This window comes from Bos grunniens, chromosome 3 (assembly GCF_055505025.1).
Source record: "Bos grunniens cultivar Pamir isolate PY7600 chromosome 3, Bosgru_T2T1.0, whole genome shotgun sequence".
NCBI lineage: Eukaryota > Metazoa > Chordata > Mammalia > Artiodactyla > Bovidae > Bos > Bos grunniens.
This window is the reverse complement of record NC_141167.1, coordinates 66,534,093-66,551,879: the sequence shown is the minus strand read 5'-3', so window position 1 is coordinate 66,551,879 and position 17,787 is coordinate 66,534,093. Positions and strand designations below refer to the sequence as shown.

Genomic DNA, 17,787 nt, shown 5'->3' with positions numbered 1-17,787 from the left:
TGAGTACATGTAATTGTGTGGACATAGGTTTTCATTTCTCTTGTTTAAATACCTAACAGTGGAATCACTGGGTTGTGTGGTAGCTTTATATTTGTTTTTAAAGTAATTGTTAGGCAGTTTTCCAAAGTGGTTGTATCATTTCATATTTCTTCCAGGGTTGTACAAGTCTCAGGTTGTACAAGAGTTCTAGCTGCCTCACATCCTTGTCAACATTCAGTATCTATAATTTTAGCCATTTTGATGGGTATCTAGTGGAAGCTCATTGTGGTTTTAATTTGCATTTCCCTGATGACTGATGATGTTGAGCATCTTTATATGTGCCTTTTGGCCTTTCATATGCCTTTTGTGAAGTGACTATCAGAATTCTTGCCCTTTCTCAACTGAATTGTTTGCTTTCTTATTGAATTGTCTATTCTTAATGTGTATTTATGTACTCTAAATAAAAGTCTTCTGTAAAATAACATGTTGCAAACACTTTAATTTTGTGACTTACCTGGCAACTATTTAAGAGGTATTTGAGCCTACTGAAAGATATTATAGGGGAGGGGGAAATCAACTTTTACCTCTATCCTAGGTTTTCTGACTGAGGCCCTAAGAATTAGACTGAAAAGAAAGATTAAAACAAGAGTAAAACAAAAAGTGTTTATCATACATGTTGTGTATACACACAGGAGAACGCAGTGAAATTAGTACCTCAGAGGAGTCATTAGAAATTGAGCTTATAAATAGCATCTTAACAAAGAACAGTAGATTTGTAGAGAAGGGACTCGACAAAGGAAAAAGAGTTTAGGAATAAAAACAGGGGTTACATTAACAAGGTTTGTCTTATAGAGTCTGGTGCTATCTCAGCTGATGAGAGTCTACAGTTATCTCTGGTGATTAAGAATTGTCCTGTTCATCCAGGTGGAAGGGAGAGGGCAAACGTTTTCTTATGTGTGTATGCTCAGTCACTTCAGACTCTTTGTGGCCCTTTGGACTGTAGCCCTCGAGGCTCCTCTCTTCATGGGATTTCCCAGGCAAGAGTACTGGAGTGGGTTGCCATTTCCTCCTCCAGGGGATCTTTCCTACCCAAGAATCAAACCTGAATCTTCTGAATTGCAGTCGAATTCTTTACTGCTGAGCCATCAGGGAAACCCTTTGTTGTGTGTGCCTCTTCACGATTTCCTTTATTTCACAATGATCCTTATGCCAAAGTAGCATGGGTTGGGTTGACATATCTGATCTCCTATAATATCATAATAGATTTTATATATTTTTAAGTCAAGCAATAATAATAAACATTTTAGGTGATCACCATGTGCTTTACATGATATCTCATTTAATCCTTGTAACAACTGTATATTGTTAGCACTGTTTTGTTTTCTCCAATTTACTGGTAAGAATATGCAGCCTTGGAGGGTTTGGTAATTTTCTTTAGTCACACTGTCAGTGTCTTCAATCATTGTACTGTATATTCCCAAGCAAAATTATTGATAACTCAATAAATATATTTTACTGAGAATCTAAGACTTGAATATAAATATATAGATACATATACAGATATATGTGTACTCTTTTTCTAGGCAACCTGAAAGATAATACATGAGACACAGTTCAGGTTCTAAAAGAAAACCTGAGAACAGACATTACACATGTACCATAGAAATTGTGATGAGGAGGAGAGAGGTCAGAGGGAGAATAGAGGAAGGAAAAGTTACTTAGAATCTGAGAATTGCTTAGATGTTCAATCTAAGGTCTGTCTTGTCAGCTATAACAATTACCACAAACTTGATTGTATTACAGTGACAGTTACTCTCACAGTACTAGGCTCCAGAATCCAAGATCAGAATCCACTGAGTCAAAATTAAGCTACTACCAGGACTACAGTCCCCCCAGCCCCCTAGAGAGAGTCCATTCCTAGCCTCTTCCAGCTTCTGATACCTGCTGTAACTCCTTGTCTTATGGCCATATCACCCTAATCTTCATGGCCGGCATCTCCAAATAAGTCTCTGATCCATCTTTACGTGGCCTTCTCTGTGTGTGTATAATCTACCTCTGCCTCCTCTTACAAGGACACCTGTGATGAAATTTAGGGCCCAGCTGGATAATCCAAAATTGTCTCCCCATCTTCAGATCCTTAATTGAATCACATCTTCAAGGATGTAAGGATATGTATCACCTTATAAGGTACCATTCACAGATTTCAAGGATTAGGATGCAGATGTCTTTGGGAAGGTCGTTTTTGAGCCAAGCATAGTGGGGATTATTAAGTAGATCATCTCGAACAGAGGAAAGAACTTGATTGCAAGCAAGTGAAAAGAAACACACTGAAGATAATTAGAGTGGCAAGAGGTCCTGTGCTCTTGCATCACTGTGTATGAAACAGCAGGGCAGGGGGAGAGAAGGCTGGAAGGGATTAAGGGCTTTGAATGCCAGGTTGGAGTGTGAGGTACATTCCATGGACTGAGGAGAGTCTCTGGAGATTTTATAACAAGCTAGTGGCATCCCCCAGTCTGTGCTCTAAGTATGTAAAAAAAAATTATCATTTGACTGCATCCCCATTTCTGTCATGATCTTCCTCCACACTGCTCTCTCTCATCTTTTCATCATTGTATTGACAGGCATTTTATTATAGTACTTTTTAAATGGGAGGGAGGCAGGGGAAAAGGCCATGATTCATTAGCCAAAGGTAAGCCACTCAGTGCTTTTCCCTAGGATTTTTGAGACTGGCACCAGAGAAAGCTCTCAGTCACTCTATGGTGGTGAAATTGGGAAGTCTAAACATGTATTGTTTCTTGTGGAGAAAAGTGGGCTGAGATTGTGTGGAAAAGTGGATAAAGCGGAACCCTGATGAATATTAAGTTTCTGGTTTCAATGTTACCCTTGAGTCTGGCTGCACCAATTACCATCTCATGGTAACATGAGCCTTCTAAGAAATTTCGCTTTTCCCCTGAAGTGTTCAGATTGAGTTTCTGTCTCTGCAACTAAGAGATCTGATTGGTATAGTTTTGTGGCAACCCACTCCAGTACTCTTGCCTGGCAAATCCCATGGATAGAGGAGCCTGGTAGGCTGCAGTCCATGGGGTTGCTAGGAGTTGACACGACTGAGTGACTTCACTTTCACTTTTCACTTTCATGCATTGGAGAAGGAAATGGCAACCCACTCCAGTGTTCTTGCCTGGAGAATCCCAGGGACGGGGGAGCCTGGTGGGCTGTCATCTATGGGGTCGCACAGAGTCAGACACAACTGAAGCAACTTAGCAGCAGCAGCAGAGCATCTCTGCATTTGTCTGCTTCTCATTTTCTAAGCTAGGAAAGAGCATAACCAAGTATTTTATTGTTGTTGTTGGGTTTTGTTTTATTTTTTTAAGTCATATTGGGGAACAACCAAATTTCTAATGGACTGTCAAACTTGTACTGTGTCAATAAATTAATCTTTCCAAAGGGAAAGACACAAAGTTTTTTTTTTTTTAAACAGATCTGTGTTTAAACAAAAGACACTGAGGAAGTTGTATAAGTGCTAAGAAATGAAGGCAAATGATACTGTGTCATCACCATAGTTGTTGTTTAGTCGCTGTCCAGCTTTTTGTGACCCCATGGACTGCAGCATGCCAGGCTTACCTGTCCTTCACTATCTTCTGGGGTTTGCTCAAACTCATGTCCATTGAGTTGGTGATGCCATCCAATCATCTCACCCTCAGTCACCCTCTTCTCCTTTTGCCCTCAATCTTTCCCACATCAGGGTTTTCCCAATTAGTCAGCTCTTCAAATCAAGTATTGGAGCTTCAGCTTCAGCTTCAGTCCTTCCAGTGAGTATTCAGGGATGATTTCCTTTAGGATTGATTGGTTTGATCTCCTTGCAGTCCAAGGGACTCTCAAGAGTCTTCAGCATAACAGTTCGAAAGCATCAATTTTTCAGTGCAGCCTTCTGTATGGTCCAACTCTCACATCTGTACGTGACTAACTAACCCATAGATCTAAAAGATAATAGATTTTTAGGCTACCCCAGCAACCTGGCGTCACACTAAGTGGTATGCATTGCATGGGTGCTTCCTTTCTGGTCCAGCCTAGTCTTAAAATATTTGAATCCATCTGCTTCTCATGCCTGGTTATTGTCTTCACCTCTCCATCCGTTAACTCTGTTATTTCTGTTTCTGGCTTTTTCTTGCATTCTTTCTGTTTTACACTTGACTACCCTGTGAATCATAGTTATCAGCCACCTTGATTTCACACTTTGAGCTCACCATTTTTTTTTTTTCTACATTTGTCCTATCCCACTTAAATGCATCCGATCTTCCAATCAGGACCCTCAAATAATATACAGTTGACCTGAGCATCTTTGAGTCTTAGGATAATGGGTTAAGTTTTTTTTTCTTCTTTCCAAACTTTCCTATTCCAGTACCATTGCAATAGACATTTTTTTTTTAAGTTGAGCTGTATTTGACATACACTATTGTGTTAGTTTCAAGTATATTACATTATGATTTGACATATGTATACATTGTGAAATGATCGCAACAATGTATAGTAACCATCTGTCCCCATACAACATTATTACAATGTTATTGACCATATTCCTTACGTTGTACATGACATCCTCATGATTTATTTACTGCATTACTGCAGGTTTGTTCCTCTTCATCCCCTTCACCTATCCTCTTCTCCCTTCTGGGAGTTCTTTGTGTCTATGAAACTGTTTTTATTTTGTTCATTTGTTTTTTTTTTTTTAGATTCCACATATAGATGGGGTATTTGTCTTTCTTGGTCTGATCCCATGGACTGTACCCTCTGTCTGTGAAATTTTCCAGGCTAGAATACTGAAAGGAATTGCCATTCCCTTCTCCAGGGGATCTTCCTGACCCAGGGATCGAACCCATATCTCCTGCCTGGTAGGCATATATATTCTTTACCATATGAACCACCAGGGAAAACCCTCATTTAGTATAATGCCCTCTAGATCCACTCATGTTGTTATAAATGACAAGATTTTATTTTTTTATTGCTGAGTATATTCTATGTGTGTGTGTGTGTGTATTCACACATACCACATCTTATTTTTCCATTTATCTATCAGTTAGTTCAGTTCGGTTGTGCCTGACTCTTTGTAACCCCATGGACTGCAGCACGCCAGGCCTCCCTGTCTATCACCAACTCCTGGAGTTTACTCAAACTCATGTGCATTGAGTCAGTGATACCATCCAACCATCTCATCCTCTGTCATCCCCTTCCCCTCCTGCCTTCAGTCTTTCCCAGCGTCAGGGTCTTTTCAGATGAGTCAGTTCTTTGCATCAGGTGGGCAGAGTATTGGAGTTTCAGCTTCAGCATCAGTCCTTCCAATGAATTCAGGACTGATTTCCTTTAGGATGGACTGGTTGGATCTCCTTGCAGTCCAAGGGACTTTCAAGAGTCTTCTCCAACACTATAGTTCAGTTCTCTGGCACTCAACTTTCTTTATAGTCCAACTCTCACATCCATACATGACTACTGGAAAAACCATAGCCTTGATTAGACGGACCTTTGTTGGCAAAGTAATGTCTCTGCTTTTTAATATGCTGTCTAGGTTGGTCATAATTTTTCTTCCAAGGAGCAAGCGTCTTTTAATTTCATGGCTTCAGTCACCATCTGCAGTGATTTTGGAGCCCAAAAAATAAAGTCTCTCAGTGCTTCCCCATCTATTTGCCATGAAGTGATGGGACCAGATGCCATGACCTTAGTTTTCTGAATGTTGAGCTTTAAGCCTCCTTTTTCACTCTCCTCTTTCACTTTCATCGACAGGCTCTTTAGTTCTTCACTTTCTATCAAGGGTGGTGTCATCTGCATGTCTGAGGTTTATGTATCAGTGGACACTTATCTTGGCCATTGGTAAATAATGATGCAGTGAACATTGGAGTACATATATCTTTTCAAATTAGTGCTTTTGTTTATTTCAGGTAAATACTCATAGGTGACTTGCGGCTTTAGTTTTGGGGCTTCCCAGGTGGCTCAGTGATAGGAGATGCAGGTTTGACCCCTCTGTTGGGAAAATATCCTGGAGGAGGAAATGGCAACTCACTCCAGTATTCTTGCCCAGGAAATCCCATGGAGAGAGGAGCCTGGCAGGCTAGTCCATGGGGTCCCAAAGAGTCAGACACAACTTAGGGACTGAGCATGCACACATATATGAATGTGGTATGGTAGTCCTATTTTTCATTTTTAAAAGAAGCTCCTAACATTTTCCATGGTGGCTGTGCTAATTTGCAGTCCCACCAGTAGAGCACCAGGGTTCCTGGTGAGAGCTGTTCTGACAGGTACAGTAAATACTTTACAGACTAACAGTGAGCTGTTTCTTATCTCTGCCAAGAGTGACACCTAGTGGTAATTCTATAGAACTGCAGTTTTTCGGCTTTACATTAACAGCAAAAGATACTGCTTTTACCAGCAGCTTTGCATTTATTATGTAACATTCGGTATATGTATACCAGGCATTCATCTATCTGGGAACAGAAGTCACTTCGTGAAGTTAGCTGTCCAGAAATGATACAGGCCCTATAGATGTTCCATTGTACAACGGGGGCTCCTGTTTAATCTCTGATAGTATTTCAGGTTTATTTTATTTTCCTAATATTGGACCTAATCTGGACAATAACTCTCAGACAGTGAGCATTGCCCCTACTGCTGAATCTTGACATTTCTGGGCATCGTTGGGTATCTTTTACTTTTTCCCTGCTATAATTGTTTCCTCAGGCTACCTTAACAAAGTAGCACAAACTAAGTAGCTTAAACAACAAAAATGTATTACCGAACAGTTAAGGACACTAGAAGTCCAGGATAAAGGTGTTGGCAAGGTTGGTTTCTTCTGAGGGCTCTGAGGAAGAATCTGTTCAGTACTTGTCTCCCAGCTTCTGGTGATTTGCTGACAGTCTTTGGTGTTTCTTGACTCACAGGAGCATCACCCTGACCTCTACCCTCACCTTCAGGCTCCATTCTTCCTGTGTGCCACTCTGTCTCCACATTTACCCTTTTCTTTTGGATACCATTGGTGTTGGATTGGGGCCCACCCTAACACCCCCCAAAGACACTCAGCGGGCTCAAATATACCTTGTGCGCACCAGGACACAGAGACCCCACAGAGACTGAGACAGAACAGTATTTGAGTGTCTCCTGAGGAGGTACGGGTCAGCAGTGGACTGCTGCAGGGGCAGGGGCTCTGGGTGCAGTAGACCTGGGTGTGGCATAAGCCCTCTTGGAGGAAGTGGCCATTAACCCCACCATAGAGCTGCCAGAACTTACACAGGACTGGGGCAACAGACTCTTGGAGGGAACACACAGAAATTTGTGTGCACCAGGACCCAGGAGAAAGGAGCAGTGACCCCACAAGAGACTAACCCAGACTTGCCTGTGAGTGTCCAAGAATCTCGGGTGGAGGCATGGGTCGGTGGTGGCCTGCTACAGGGTTGGGGGCACTGAGTGTAGCAGTGCATGTATGGGACCTTTTGAAGGTCGCCATTATCTTCATTACCCCCACCATAGTTTGGCCTGAGGTCAAATAACAGGGAGGGAACACATCCCCACCCATCAACAGAAAATTGGATTAAAGATTTGCTGAGCATGGCCCAGCCCATTAAAAAAAGAGCCAGTTTCCCCCTCAGTCAGTCTCTCCCATAAGGAAGCTTCCATAGGTCTCTTACCTTCTCCATCACAGGGCAGACAGAATGAAAACCACAATACCAGTCTGATCACATGGACCACAGCCTTGGCTAACTCAGTGAAACTATGAGCCATGCCATGTAGGGCCACCCAAGACAGATGGGTCATGGTGGACAGTTCTGACAAAACGTGGTCCACTAGAGAAAGGAATGGCAAACCACTTCAGTATTCTTGCCTTGAGAACCCCATGAACAGTATGAAAAGGCAAAAAGACAGGACACTGAAAGATGAACTCCCCAGATCGGTAGGTGCCCAATATGCTCCTGGCAATTAGTGGAGAAATAACTCTAGAAAGAATGAAAAGATGGAATCAAAGCAAAAACAGCACCCAGTTGTGGATGTGACTGTTAATGGCAGTAAAGTCTGATGCTGTAAAGAGCAATACTGCATAAGAACCTGGAATGTTAGGTCCATGAATCAAGGCAAATTGAAGTGGTCAAACAGGAGATGGCAAGAGTGAACATCAACATTTTAGGATTCAGTGAACTAAAATGGACTGGAATGGTGAATTTAACTCAGATGACCATTATATCTACCACTGTGGGCAAGAATCCCTTAGAAGAAGTGGGCTAGCCATCATAGTCAACAAGAGAGTCCGAAATGCAGTACTTGAATGTAATCTCAAAAACGACAGAATGATCTCTCTTTGTTTTCAAGGCAAACCATTCAATATCAGAGTAATCCAAGCTTATGCCCCAACCAGTAATGCTGAAGAAGCTGAAGTTGAATGGTTCTATGAAGACCTACAAAACCTTCTAGAACTAACCCAAAAAAGATGTCCTTTTCATTATAGGGGACTGGAATGCAAAAGTAGGAAGTCAAGAGATACTTGTAGAGAAAAAGACTGAGGATCCCCAAAGAAGGGGGAATTCTGTCTCTGTTTTTGGACTTCAGCTGCAACACCAGCTCTTCCTTGGCTGGAGCTCTGCAGGGCTTGAACTTGCTGGCTCCCACAATCTTGAGAGCCAATTCTTTAAGATAAATCACTGTATATATGTGCATCCTATTGGTTCTGTCCATATAGAAAAATCCAATTAATACACACATCAGTGCAAACAAGCTATAAGTAGTCCTCATGAGGACTTAACAGTCTAAGGGACGAAAATCAGAAATGCAAACAGATAAAAAAGACCATGCTTTGTAGTAAATGCTGGATACTTCGTGTCATGGGAGCACAGAGGAGCATCTGACCTTGACTTGGGGAATCAGAGAAGGTCTCTGGAGGAAACGGAGTCTAACTTGAGAACTGAAGGTGGCAGGTGGAATAGGAATTAGTGGAGTGAAGGGACAAGGTTGTGGAAACCAGGGATTAGATTGAATGTAGAGCATGCCTTATTAACAGGGGCATTATTGCCCCCAAGGGGGAGAAAATGCTGCTTGGCAGGTGAAAGCAATCTTGGTTATTGCAGTGTTTTCTGATCATCCAAAGCTCAACTCTGTCTGACAAAATATTATTCCTTTACATTTAATGAGAGAAATGGGGAGGCATGTTTAGAAAACATGTCTAAAAAGTCTCCATGATTGGAAAGTGGTGACCAGAAGAAAAAAAAGGACTGAGAAACATTTGTATAGAAAGCTCAGTTGTGTGGAGGAAGGATCACATATGAACCTTGTGAGAGAAGACTATAGAATATTTGATAGTTCAGAATGTTCTAGACACAAATTTTAAAGAAAATTAAATCTGAAATGCATTTTGACTTTATCTAGATAATTTAGGTAAAATTGGACTTTTTAGTCTAAATTATCTACTATAGACTCTGCTTACTTCTATGTATGAATCTTTACTTTGTAGGCACATGCTGAATAAATCATTAAGATTTAAAAATTTCTTAGAGGGATCTCCTTGGTGGTCCGGTGGCTAAGACACTTCCAATGCACCAGGCCTGGGTTCGATCCCTGGTTAGGGAACTAGATCCCACATCCTGCAACTAAAAGTTCATGTGCTGCACCTAAACATCCCCAGTATCGCAAAGAAGATGGAAGACCTGGCGCAGGCTAAATAAATAAATACTAAAAATTTTTTTTTTTCTTAGAGATGGAAAAAGACAGTTGTTGAGATATCTTTTTCTGGGACTTCCCTGGCAGTCCAGTGGTTGAGACTCTGCCTTCCCAAAGCAGGGTGAAGATTCAAACCCTGGCTGGGGAACTAAGATCCCACCTGCCACGCAGCACGGCAAAGTTAGTCTTTTCTATTTATCTTTCTGGGCGTTTTTAGTTGTATAATTGTAGTCTGTAAAATAGCATCATGTTCAGGTGGGCACTTAATCATAATGCCATTGTGGAAGGCACATTAGCCTCTGGAGAATCTGCATGTGATTTACTTCAGTGGAGTTTCAAAGATTAAAAAAAAATATGTGAGAAAAACAAAAAGGTATATTTCTTGGTTCCAGTATTGGAATAGAATGAGAACAATGGTCTATTTAATAACTGTTATCACCATCTTCCTTCTAGATTGGATTCAAATTACTTTACTATTCTATTAAGAAAATCTTTGCAAAAATGCTGCCAATCATTTTTTATTTCAGCAGCTTATTAACAATGAAATCAAAGATAGCTCCATGCTTCTGAGAGATAATGTAAACTTCCTTTTAGAATCTTAAAGAACTAAAAAATTGAATGCTTTGCTGTAATTTTAGCTTTTAATATGTCAAGCTTGCTTAATGTGAGTAGACCTGACCTAAATGTCTGATATACTTTTTTTTTAAAAGGCAACATTCTAGTAGTCTCTTTTAGAATGTCTTCTGCAAAAGGCAGTGTGCGGAAACAGTGCTGAGTATGTGTTCTGAAGTCAGACTACCTGGATTCAGATCTTGAGTTGAATCTGTTTAGGTTTAAATGCTACTTGCTTTCATGAACTTGGGCAGATGTAAAGTTACCTGATCTTATCCTCTCTGTACCTCACGTTCCTCATGTGTAAATTACGGCTAGTGATAGAACCATAACGTGGGGTTGTTGTAAATATTAACGGAGTTAATTACTTAAGACCCTTAGAATAGTGCCTGGTACACACTCAATAATGTTACCTATTATTACTATTATTTAGAAATCCTTATTGAGTAGTCTTGAAACCATCTGTTTTGGTGCTTCCTGTATGCCATATAAGGAACTTACTTGAGAAAGTGTTGATACCCCTGACCTAAAATGATCTTCAGAGCATGACTCAAGATATTGTTTTAACTGACTTCTTTTTAGTACCATCATTTTTCTCTTCAGTACATTTCAGGCCTTTAAATTGATTTATTTAGAACAGTAGATGGGAGATGAATTCCTCTTGGGGATTTTTTAATGGCATCTAACATTTTTCTCAATGGTACTGCTTTTTCTATGGTGCCAGTAGTGAAGAGAAATAGTTGCCCATGATTTTCTGGCATTATTGTTTGATGAAAAAAATTCTAAAACCCCTTCAATTTTATATATTTCAGAAAATGTCTTTGAGATTCAAAAATGCAAAACGAATTGAAGGCCTTGATAGCAATATATGGTGAGTACCTTACAGTGAACAATAATAATTGGGTAAAGTTTTTTTGCATCCATTCATTGGAAATGGAAGTAATGATTCATACACTTATTTATTCTCTTAGCCAATGTGCCAGTCCCTGTGCTAGGCACTGGAAATGGACAGAGAAAGGGACAAATTGGGTGATGACCTTGTGAAACTTACCTTCTTAATGCATGAACTTTTCCTGTTAGCTTTACTCTCTAATGAGAGAACCTAGCCGGAGAAAGCAACGGCAACCCAGTCCAGTACTCTTGCCTGGAAAATCCCATGGACGGAGGAGCCTGGTAGGCTGCAGTCCATGGGGTCGCTAAGAGTTGGGCATGACTGAGCAATTTCACTTTCACTTTTCACTTTCATGCATTGGAAAAGGAAATGGCAGCCCACTCCAATATTCTTGCCTGGAGAATCCCAGGGACAGAGGAGCCTAGTGGGCTGCCGTCTATGGGGTCGCACAGAGTCAGACACGACTGAAGCGACTTAGCAGCAGCAGCAGCAGCAGCAGGTGGTTGAGGAAAAAAAATGTGATTAAAATATGGGCATCATGGAATTGAGATTTGTAAGAAACATTAAGTTTATTGGTTCAACTATCATTTTTCTAGACAAAGTCATTTTGTAGATGGTAAAATTGTCTTGAACTCGTTAATTTTATTTTGATCTATAAGACTAAATCTTATTTTTCAGTTTTATAAGACTATGAGGTATAAAAGGCTAACTTTGTAATCATAGTTCTTACTAACACTAGTCTTTTTTATCTTAGGATTGAATTTACCAAACTGGCTGCAGACCCTTCTGTTGTGAATCTGGGCCAAGGCCTTCCAGATATATCCCCTCCTGTATATGTAAAGGAAGAATTATCCAAGATTGCAGCAATTGATAATCTGAATCAGTACACACGGGGCTTTGTAAGTATATGAGCACCATGTGTGGTGTGAGTGTGTATTTTGTATTGTATTGTGTGTGAACATACTTCTATCACTTCTCTGTAATTGGCTTTCTAGAACCAACTATCCTAACCTGATGGGCAAAGGAACCCCCACCCTTGCCCTTATATCTGAGGATAAGCTGTCCCCTAATTCCAGCTTCTCCACAGTCCTGTCTCGGCCCCTCCTTTACTACTATTCCAAGATGGGGTTCCCATGGCAACAAAGGAAGGAGAGTATTCACTTGAGACATGTTTTCTCTCCTTTCATACTTATGCAGCCTCATCACTGGTCTCTTCATTAATATCATTTATTTCCAACTAGTTACTTTCTCTCTGCCTCAGCCCAACTTCATCCTTCTTGCTACATACAATGCCTACTAGAGCCAGAGAGTTCCCAGTACCACAACTTACTAAGTGAATTGAGCAAAGCTTCGGGACACAAGGCCAATGTACAAAAATCAGTTGTATTTCTGTCGTACTAAAAGTGAAGTTAAAAAGTAAAATTATTTAAAATGCCATTTACAATAATATCTAAACACACTGAAATTTAGAAGTGATTTTTTAAAGATATATACAACGTTTGTTCACTGAAAACTACATCACTTTGCTGAGAGATATTAAATGATACCTAAATAAATGGAGTGATATATGATGTTCATAGATTGGAAGACTAAGTATGGTTAAGGTGTCAGTTCTCCCTAAATTGATCCATGGCAAGGAGTGGCAAGCTATAGTCCATGGGCCAAGTCCAACCAATCCCTGACTTTGTAAGTAAGGTTTTATTGGAACATACCTATACCCATCGTTCATATATTTTCCAGCTTTTGTGAATATATATGAGTGTATATATATATGTGTGTGTGTTTATATCGGTGTAGCAGTGGGGATGGGGTTGTGGTGTCAGCAGGCTGTGGATGTTGGTCACCTCAGGGCATGGGAGGTAAGAGATTTTGAGGAAAGATAATTTTTCTTTATGTATCTTTTGCCTAATTTTACTTATATGAATCATGAGTCACTTTGTAATTTAAAAATTTAAGCACAAATCCTTATTACTGTAAGGGCAGATGTATAGTGTTTATAGTTGCTTTCATATCACCCTTTGCTAGAATTTGTTAAACCTGTTATTAAAATGAATTCAAAGAGAATTTTGGATTTCTGGGAGGGGTGACAACTGTCTCTTGCTGCTCTTTCAACAATTTGTGTATATTTTTTGACCTTCTATTACTAATTACAACCAGCTTCTCTAATACTATACTACTTCCTAATTTCAAAATATGAAAAATGTGCTCTGGCTTCACTTTTATTGATTTTAACCAGGTGAGGCTCTGGGACATACATGCCACTGTTACAAAAGAAATAAAAAGACGACAAGTAAATACATCCTTAACAAAAAAATTCCGCCTTCTCTTCATATGAACTGGGATGGACAACTTAGAGGGAGCCGTACTCTTTTACCTCAGTAACCCAGGATATAGCTAAGCAATCTCCCTCTTCTCCTGCATCCTGACCCAGTTTATTACTCCAGAGCCTGGTGCTTTCCTAACAAAGTCACAAGACCTGCACTTGGACACTTACTAATATTTTCTGCAAATGACTGAAAATCAAGGTGGTTACTGAAAGCAAAAAAAGGATGCAGACGCTGGGCAGAAAAAAGCAAATATCAAGATATCAGATAACAAAGCTGATACCTTGAAATTTTGTATTCAAAAATCAGTCATTTAATAGGGAAGTTTTTAATCATTAGCAAGTCATCATGACCATTCATTCATTCAGGAACCTTCTGAAAATAAGGGGAACGATTTTTTTGTTTTTAATTTGTTGCCATAAAAATACACGTTAGAGAATTGTAAAACCTAAATGTTAAAAAATTTTTAACATTTCAGAGCCAAACTATCTCAAAGAAGTAGGTCTCATAATTAAATTCAAGGTTTTGTTCTTCCTTTTCACTCAACAGGGTCATCCATCACTTGTGAAAGCTCTGTCCTGCCTATATGAAAAGTTTTATCACAATCAAATCAATCCAAATGAAGAAATCCTTGTGACAGTAGGAGCATATGGATCTCTTTTTAATGCCATTCAAGGATTGATTGATGAGGGGGATGAAGTAAGTATATTAACATTATCGTGCTGCCTTTATATTTTCACTTTTTTCATGCTTATTTTAAGTATTTTTCAAATATAGTACATATGCAGTCAAGTTCACAAAAAACTGTTAAGTACAACTTAGTAAATGTTTACTTGTGTGTGTATGTTTGTCTCCCTGTAACCACAAACCAGATGAAGATAGAGTACATTTCCAGCAACCTGGAAGGCTCCCTCTTGCCCCTTCCTAGTCTGTATTCTTCCAGAGGTAACAGTCTTCTGTATTCTGTCAGAGATTCATTTTACTAGCTCTTTAACCTGATGTAATAGAATATACAGTATATACTCTTGAGTCTGACTTCTCTCATTTATCATTTTGTCTGTGAGATTTATTCACTTCTGTTGCGTGTTGTTTATTCTTCTGTTTACAGCCTGTTTACATAAGGGCAGGTAAAAGAGGCTAGCAGTAGTATGGGAAGATGAACTCAATCAACAAGTATTTGGTTACTGTCTTTTTCTGCCCTGTATTGTTAGCAGCACCATGTGAGGGATGCATAACAAGACAACTGAGTGACTTTTTAATTTAGTGAAGTGATATAAAACCCACTTCAGCACTGACCTCAGTAGCTCTGCTCCTGCTTCCCCGTTATCATTCCAGGACCCTTGCTTTCATATTTACTCACCTCTTCCATTTATTCAAAATTTACTGAGGATATGCTAGACGATGTGGGAGAGATTTTTTTAAAAGACTGTTTCTATGTGGAAGAGGTTCCCTGTTTAGTGAAGGAGATGAACTTGTAAACAGATACAGAAGGATGCAGTGTGATAGGCAGTGGTGGGGAATGTGTAAGTTACCATGGTGACAAGAGGAAGAAGTGATGAACTCTGCTAATATAGGTCCAGAAAGCTCCACAGAGGTGTTGGGTAAGCCCAGTCTGAGGAATGAATATTTGCCATGATCTGTATTGTTAATTCCCTTCTTTGAACTCTGCCAGCACTTTTTTTTTTTTTTTTTTTTTAATTTTGTGGCTGCACTGGGTCTTCATTGCTCAGTGCAGGCTTTCTTTAGCTGTGGTGAGCAGGGGCTAGTCTTCGTTGCTGTGTGTGGGCTTCTCATTGCAGTGGCTTCTCTTATTGTAGAGAGGGCGCTTCAGTAGTTGTGGCGCAGGAGCTTCACTGCTCCAGGGCACGTGGGATCTTCTCGGACCAGGGATCAAACCTGTGTCCCCTTGCATTGGCAGGCAGATTCTTAATCAGTGAGCCACCAGGGAGGTCCTGAACCACCACCCCCCCAGCACTTTATCTGTACCTCCTTTATGAAAGATACCTCTGTGACTTTGTGTTACCTTTTCTATTAGATCTCTATTCCCTCTGCTCTGCCAAACAATAAGTTACTTAAGGAATCATGGTAAGGAAGTATAGTCATACTTTCATATATGTAATTTCCTTTATTCCTGTAACTGAAAGTTTCAGCTCAGGCTTTGATCGTGTTACTCCTTTGCTGCTTCCTCCTTCTCTGCACTCTGTTGGTGTGTCCCAAGGCTCAGCCTTTTGCCATCTTTTCTCTATTCTTCTTCACCGATCAACTTATCTAATATTTTGAAACCACACACATCACTTTGCATCATATAGGCCTATTATTTTCCTTATAATATTTATTACTATCTGAAATTATCTAATTTACTTCCTTGTTTCTTATTTATTATGTCTCTCTCTGTAGAATTTAAGTTCCAGAAAAATTAGTTTATTGTTATAGAGCCAGCAGTTGAAATAGCGAGTGCTCGGTAAATATTCGTCAAAAAGAGAGGGGAATCATTTCCATTGTAAAAATAAGGAAATTTCAGGGAAGAGTGTCAGGTATATTCTCAGTTCCACCTCGCTGCCTCCCCCGTTTCCTTTCCTTCGTGGAGCTCTCACTTCATACCAGGCATGATGTGTCTCATCAGGGCTGCAAAGATGGGTCATCTTAGTCCCTAAGAATTTCACAGTCTAATGAACTTCAGGAAAACATCCATTCCTGGCTCATGTCTTGTCCTCTGCAATACCCAAAGCCTAACATAGCACGTTGTGTAGAAAATATTCAGTGTGAATTAGATGGCCAGTACAAACAAAGGAACTTTAGAATGTAAGGGCCTCCTGTAACTCAGTGAGACAAGCCTTGAACAGGAAATATAAATAGTAAAAAGTAGAAATCTAGGATGATAATTAGGTGCCATGAATTTAACCAACACAAACTTAAAGGCAGTTTAGTGTTCAGTTCAGTTCAGTCGCTCAGTCGTGTCCGAGTCTTTGTGACCCCACCGATGGCAGCACCCAGGCCTCCCTGTCCGTTACCAACTCCCGGAGTTTACTCACACTCATGTCCAGTGAGTCGGTGATGCCAGCCAGCCATCTCATCCTCTGTCATCCCCTTCTCCCACCTTCAGTCTTTCCCAGCATCATGGTCTTTTCAAATAGTCACCTCTTTGCATTGGGTGGCCAAAGTATTTGAGTTTCAGTGTCAGCATCAGTCCCTCCAAAGAATATTCAAGACTGATTTCCTTTAGGATGAATTGGTTGTATCTCCTTGTAGTCCAAGGGACTCTCAAGAGTCTTCTCCAACACCACAGTTCAAAAGCATCAATTTTTTGGAACTCAGCTTTCTTTATAGTCCAACTCTCACATCCATACATGACTACTGGAAAAACCATAGCCTTGACTAGACAGACCTTTGTTGGCAAAGTAATGTCTCTGCTTTTTAATATGCTGTCTAGGTTGGTCATAACTTTCCTTCCAAGGAGTAAACATCTTTTAATTTCATGGCTACAGTCACCATCTGCAGTGATTTTGGAGCCCAGAAAAATAAAGTCTGTCACTGTTTCCACATCTGTTTGCCATGAAGTGAAGGTACTGGATTTCATGATCTTAGTTTTCTGAATGCTGAACTTTAAGCCAACTCTTTCATGCTCCTCTTTCCATCAAGAGGCTCTTTAGTTCTTCTTCATTTTCTGCCATAAGGGTGTTATCATCTGCATATCTGAAGTTATTGATATTTCTCCCAGAAATCTTGATTCCAGCTTGTGCTTTATCCAGCCCATCGTTTCTCATGATGTACTCTGCATAGAAGTTAAATAAGCAGGGTGACAATATACAGCCTTGACGTACTCCTTTTCCTATTTGGAACCAGTTTGTCATTCCATGTCCAGTTCTAACTGTTGCTTTCTAAACCTGCATACAGATTTCTCAGGAGGCAGGTCAGGTGGTCCGGTATTCCCATCTCTTTCAGAATTTTCCACAGTTTTTTGTGATCCACACAGTCAAAGGCTTTGGCATAGTCAATAAAGCAGAAGTAGATGTTTTTCTGGAACTCTTTTTTGCTTTCTTGATGATCTCCAATGGATGTTGTTAATTTGATCTCTGATTCCTCTGCCTTTTCTAAATCCAGCTTGAACATCTGAAAGTTCACAGTTCATGCACTGTTGAGGCCTGGCTTGGAGAATTTTGAGTATTACTTTACTAGCATGTGAGATGAGTGCAATTGTGCGGTAGTTTGAGCATTCTTTGGCATTGGCTTTCTTTGGGATTGGAATGAAAACTGACCTTTTCCAGTCCTGTGGCCACTGCTGAGTTTTCCAAATTT

At 40.1% G+C, this 17,787-nt stretch overlaps 1 protein-coding gene across 32 annotated transcripts in view; it reads left to right on the top strand.

Moving 5' to 3' along the window:
* Positions 1–17,787, top strand: part of KYAT3 (kynurenine aminotransferase 3) — a 60,140-nt gene that overhangs the window by 13,463 nt on the left and 28,890 nt on the right. For 14 of the 32 annotated variants that reach the window (XR_015160440.1, XR_015160437.1, XR_015160435.1 and 11 more), the window contains 3 exons: positions 11,088–11,146; positions 11,922–12,066; positions 14,041–14,190. Coding sequence is in view for 18 of the 32 variants with exons in the window: in XM_086391039.1 (XP_086247165.1) it covers positions 11,088–11,146; positions 11,922–12,066; positions 14,041–14,190 (354 nt within the window). In the remaining 14 variants the exon portion in view is untranslated. Of the gene's footprint in view, positions 1–4,709; positions 4,869–9,698; positions 9,844–11,087; positions 11,147–11,921; positions 12,067–14,040; positions 14,191–17,787 lie in introns of all 32 variants that reach the window. The other 18 variants (XR_015160439.1, XR_015160433.1, XM_086391051.1 and 15 more) reach the window with 4 other exon arrangements.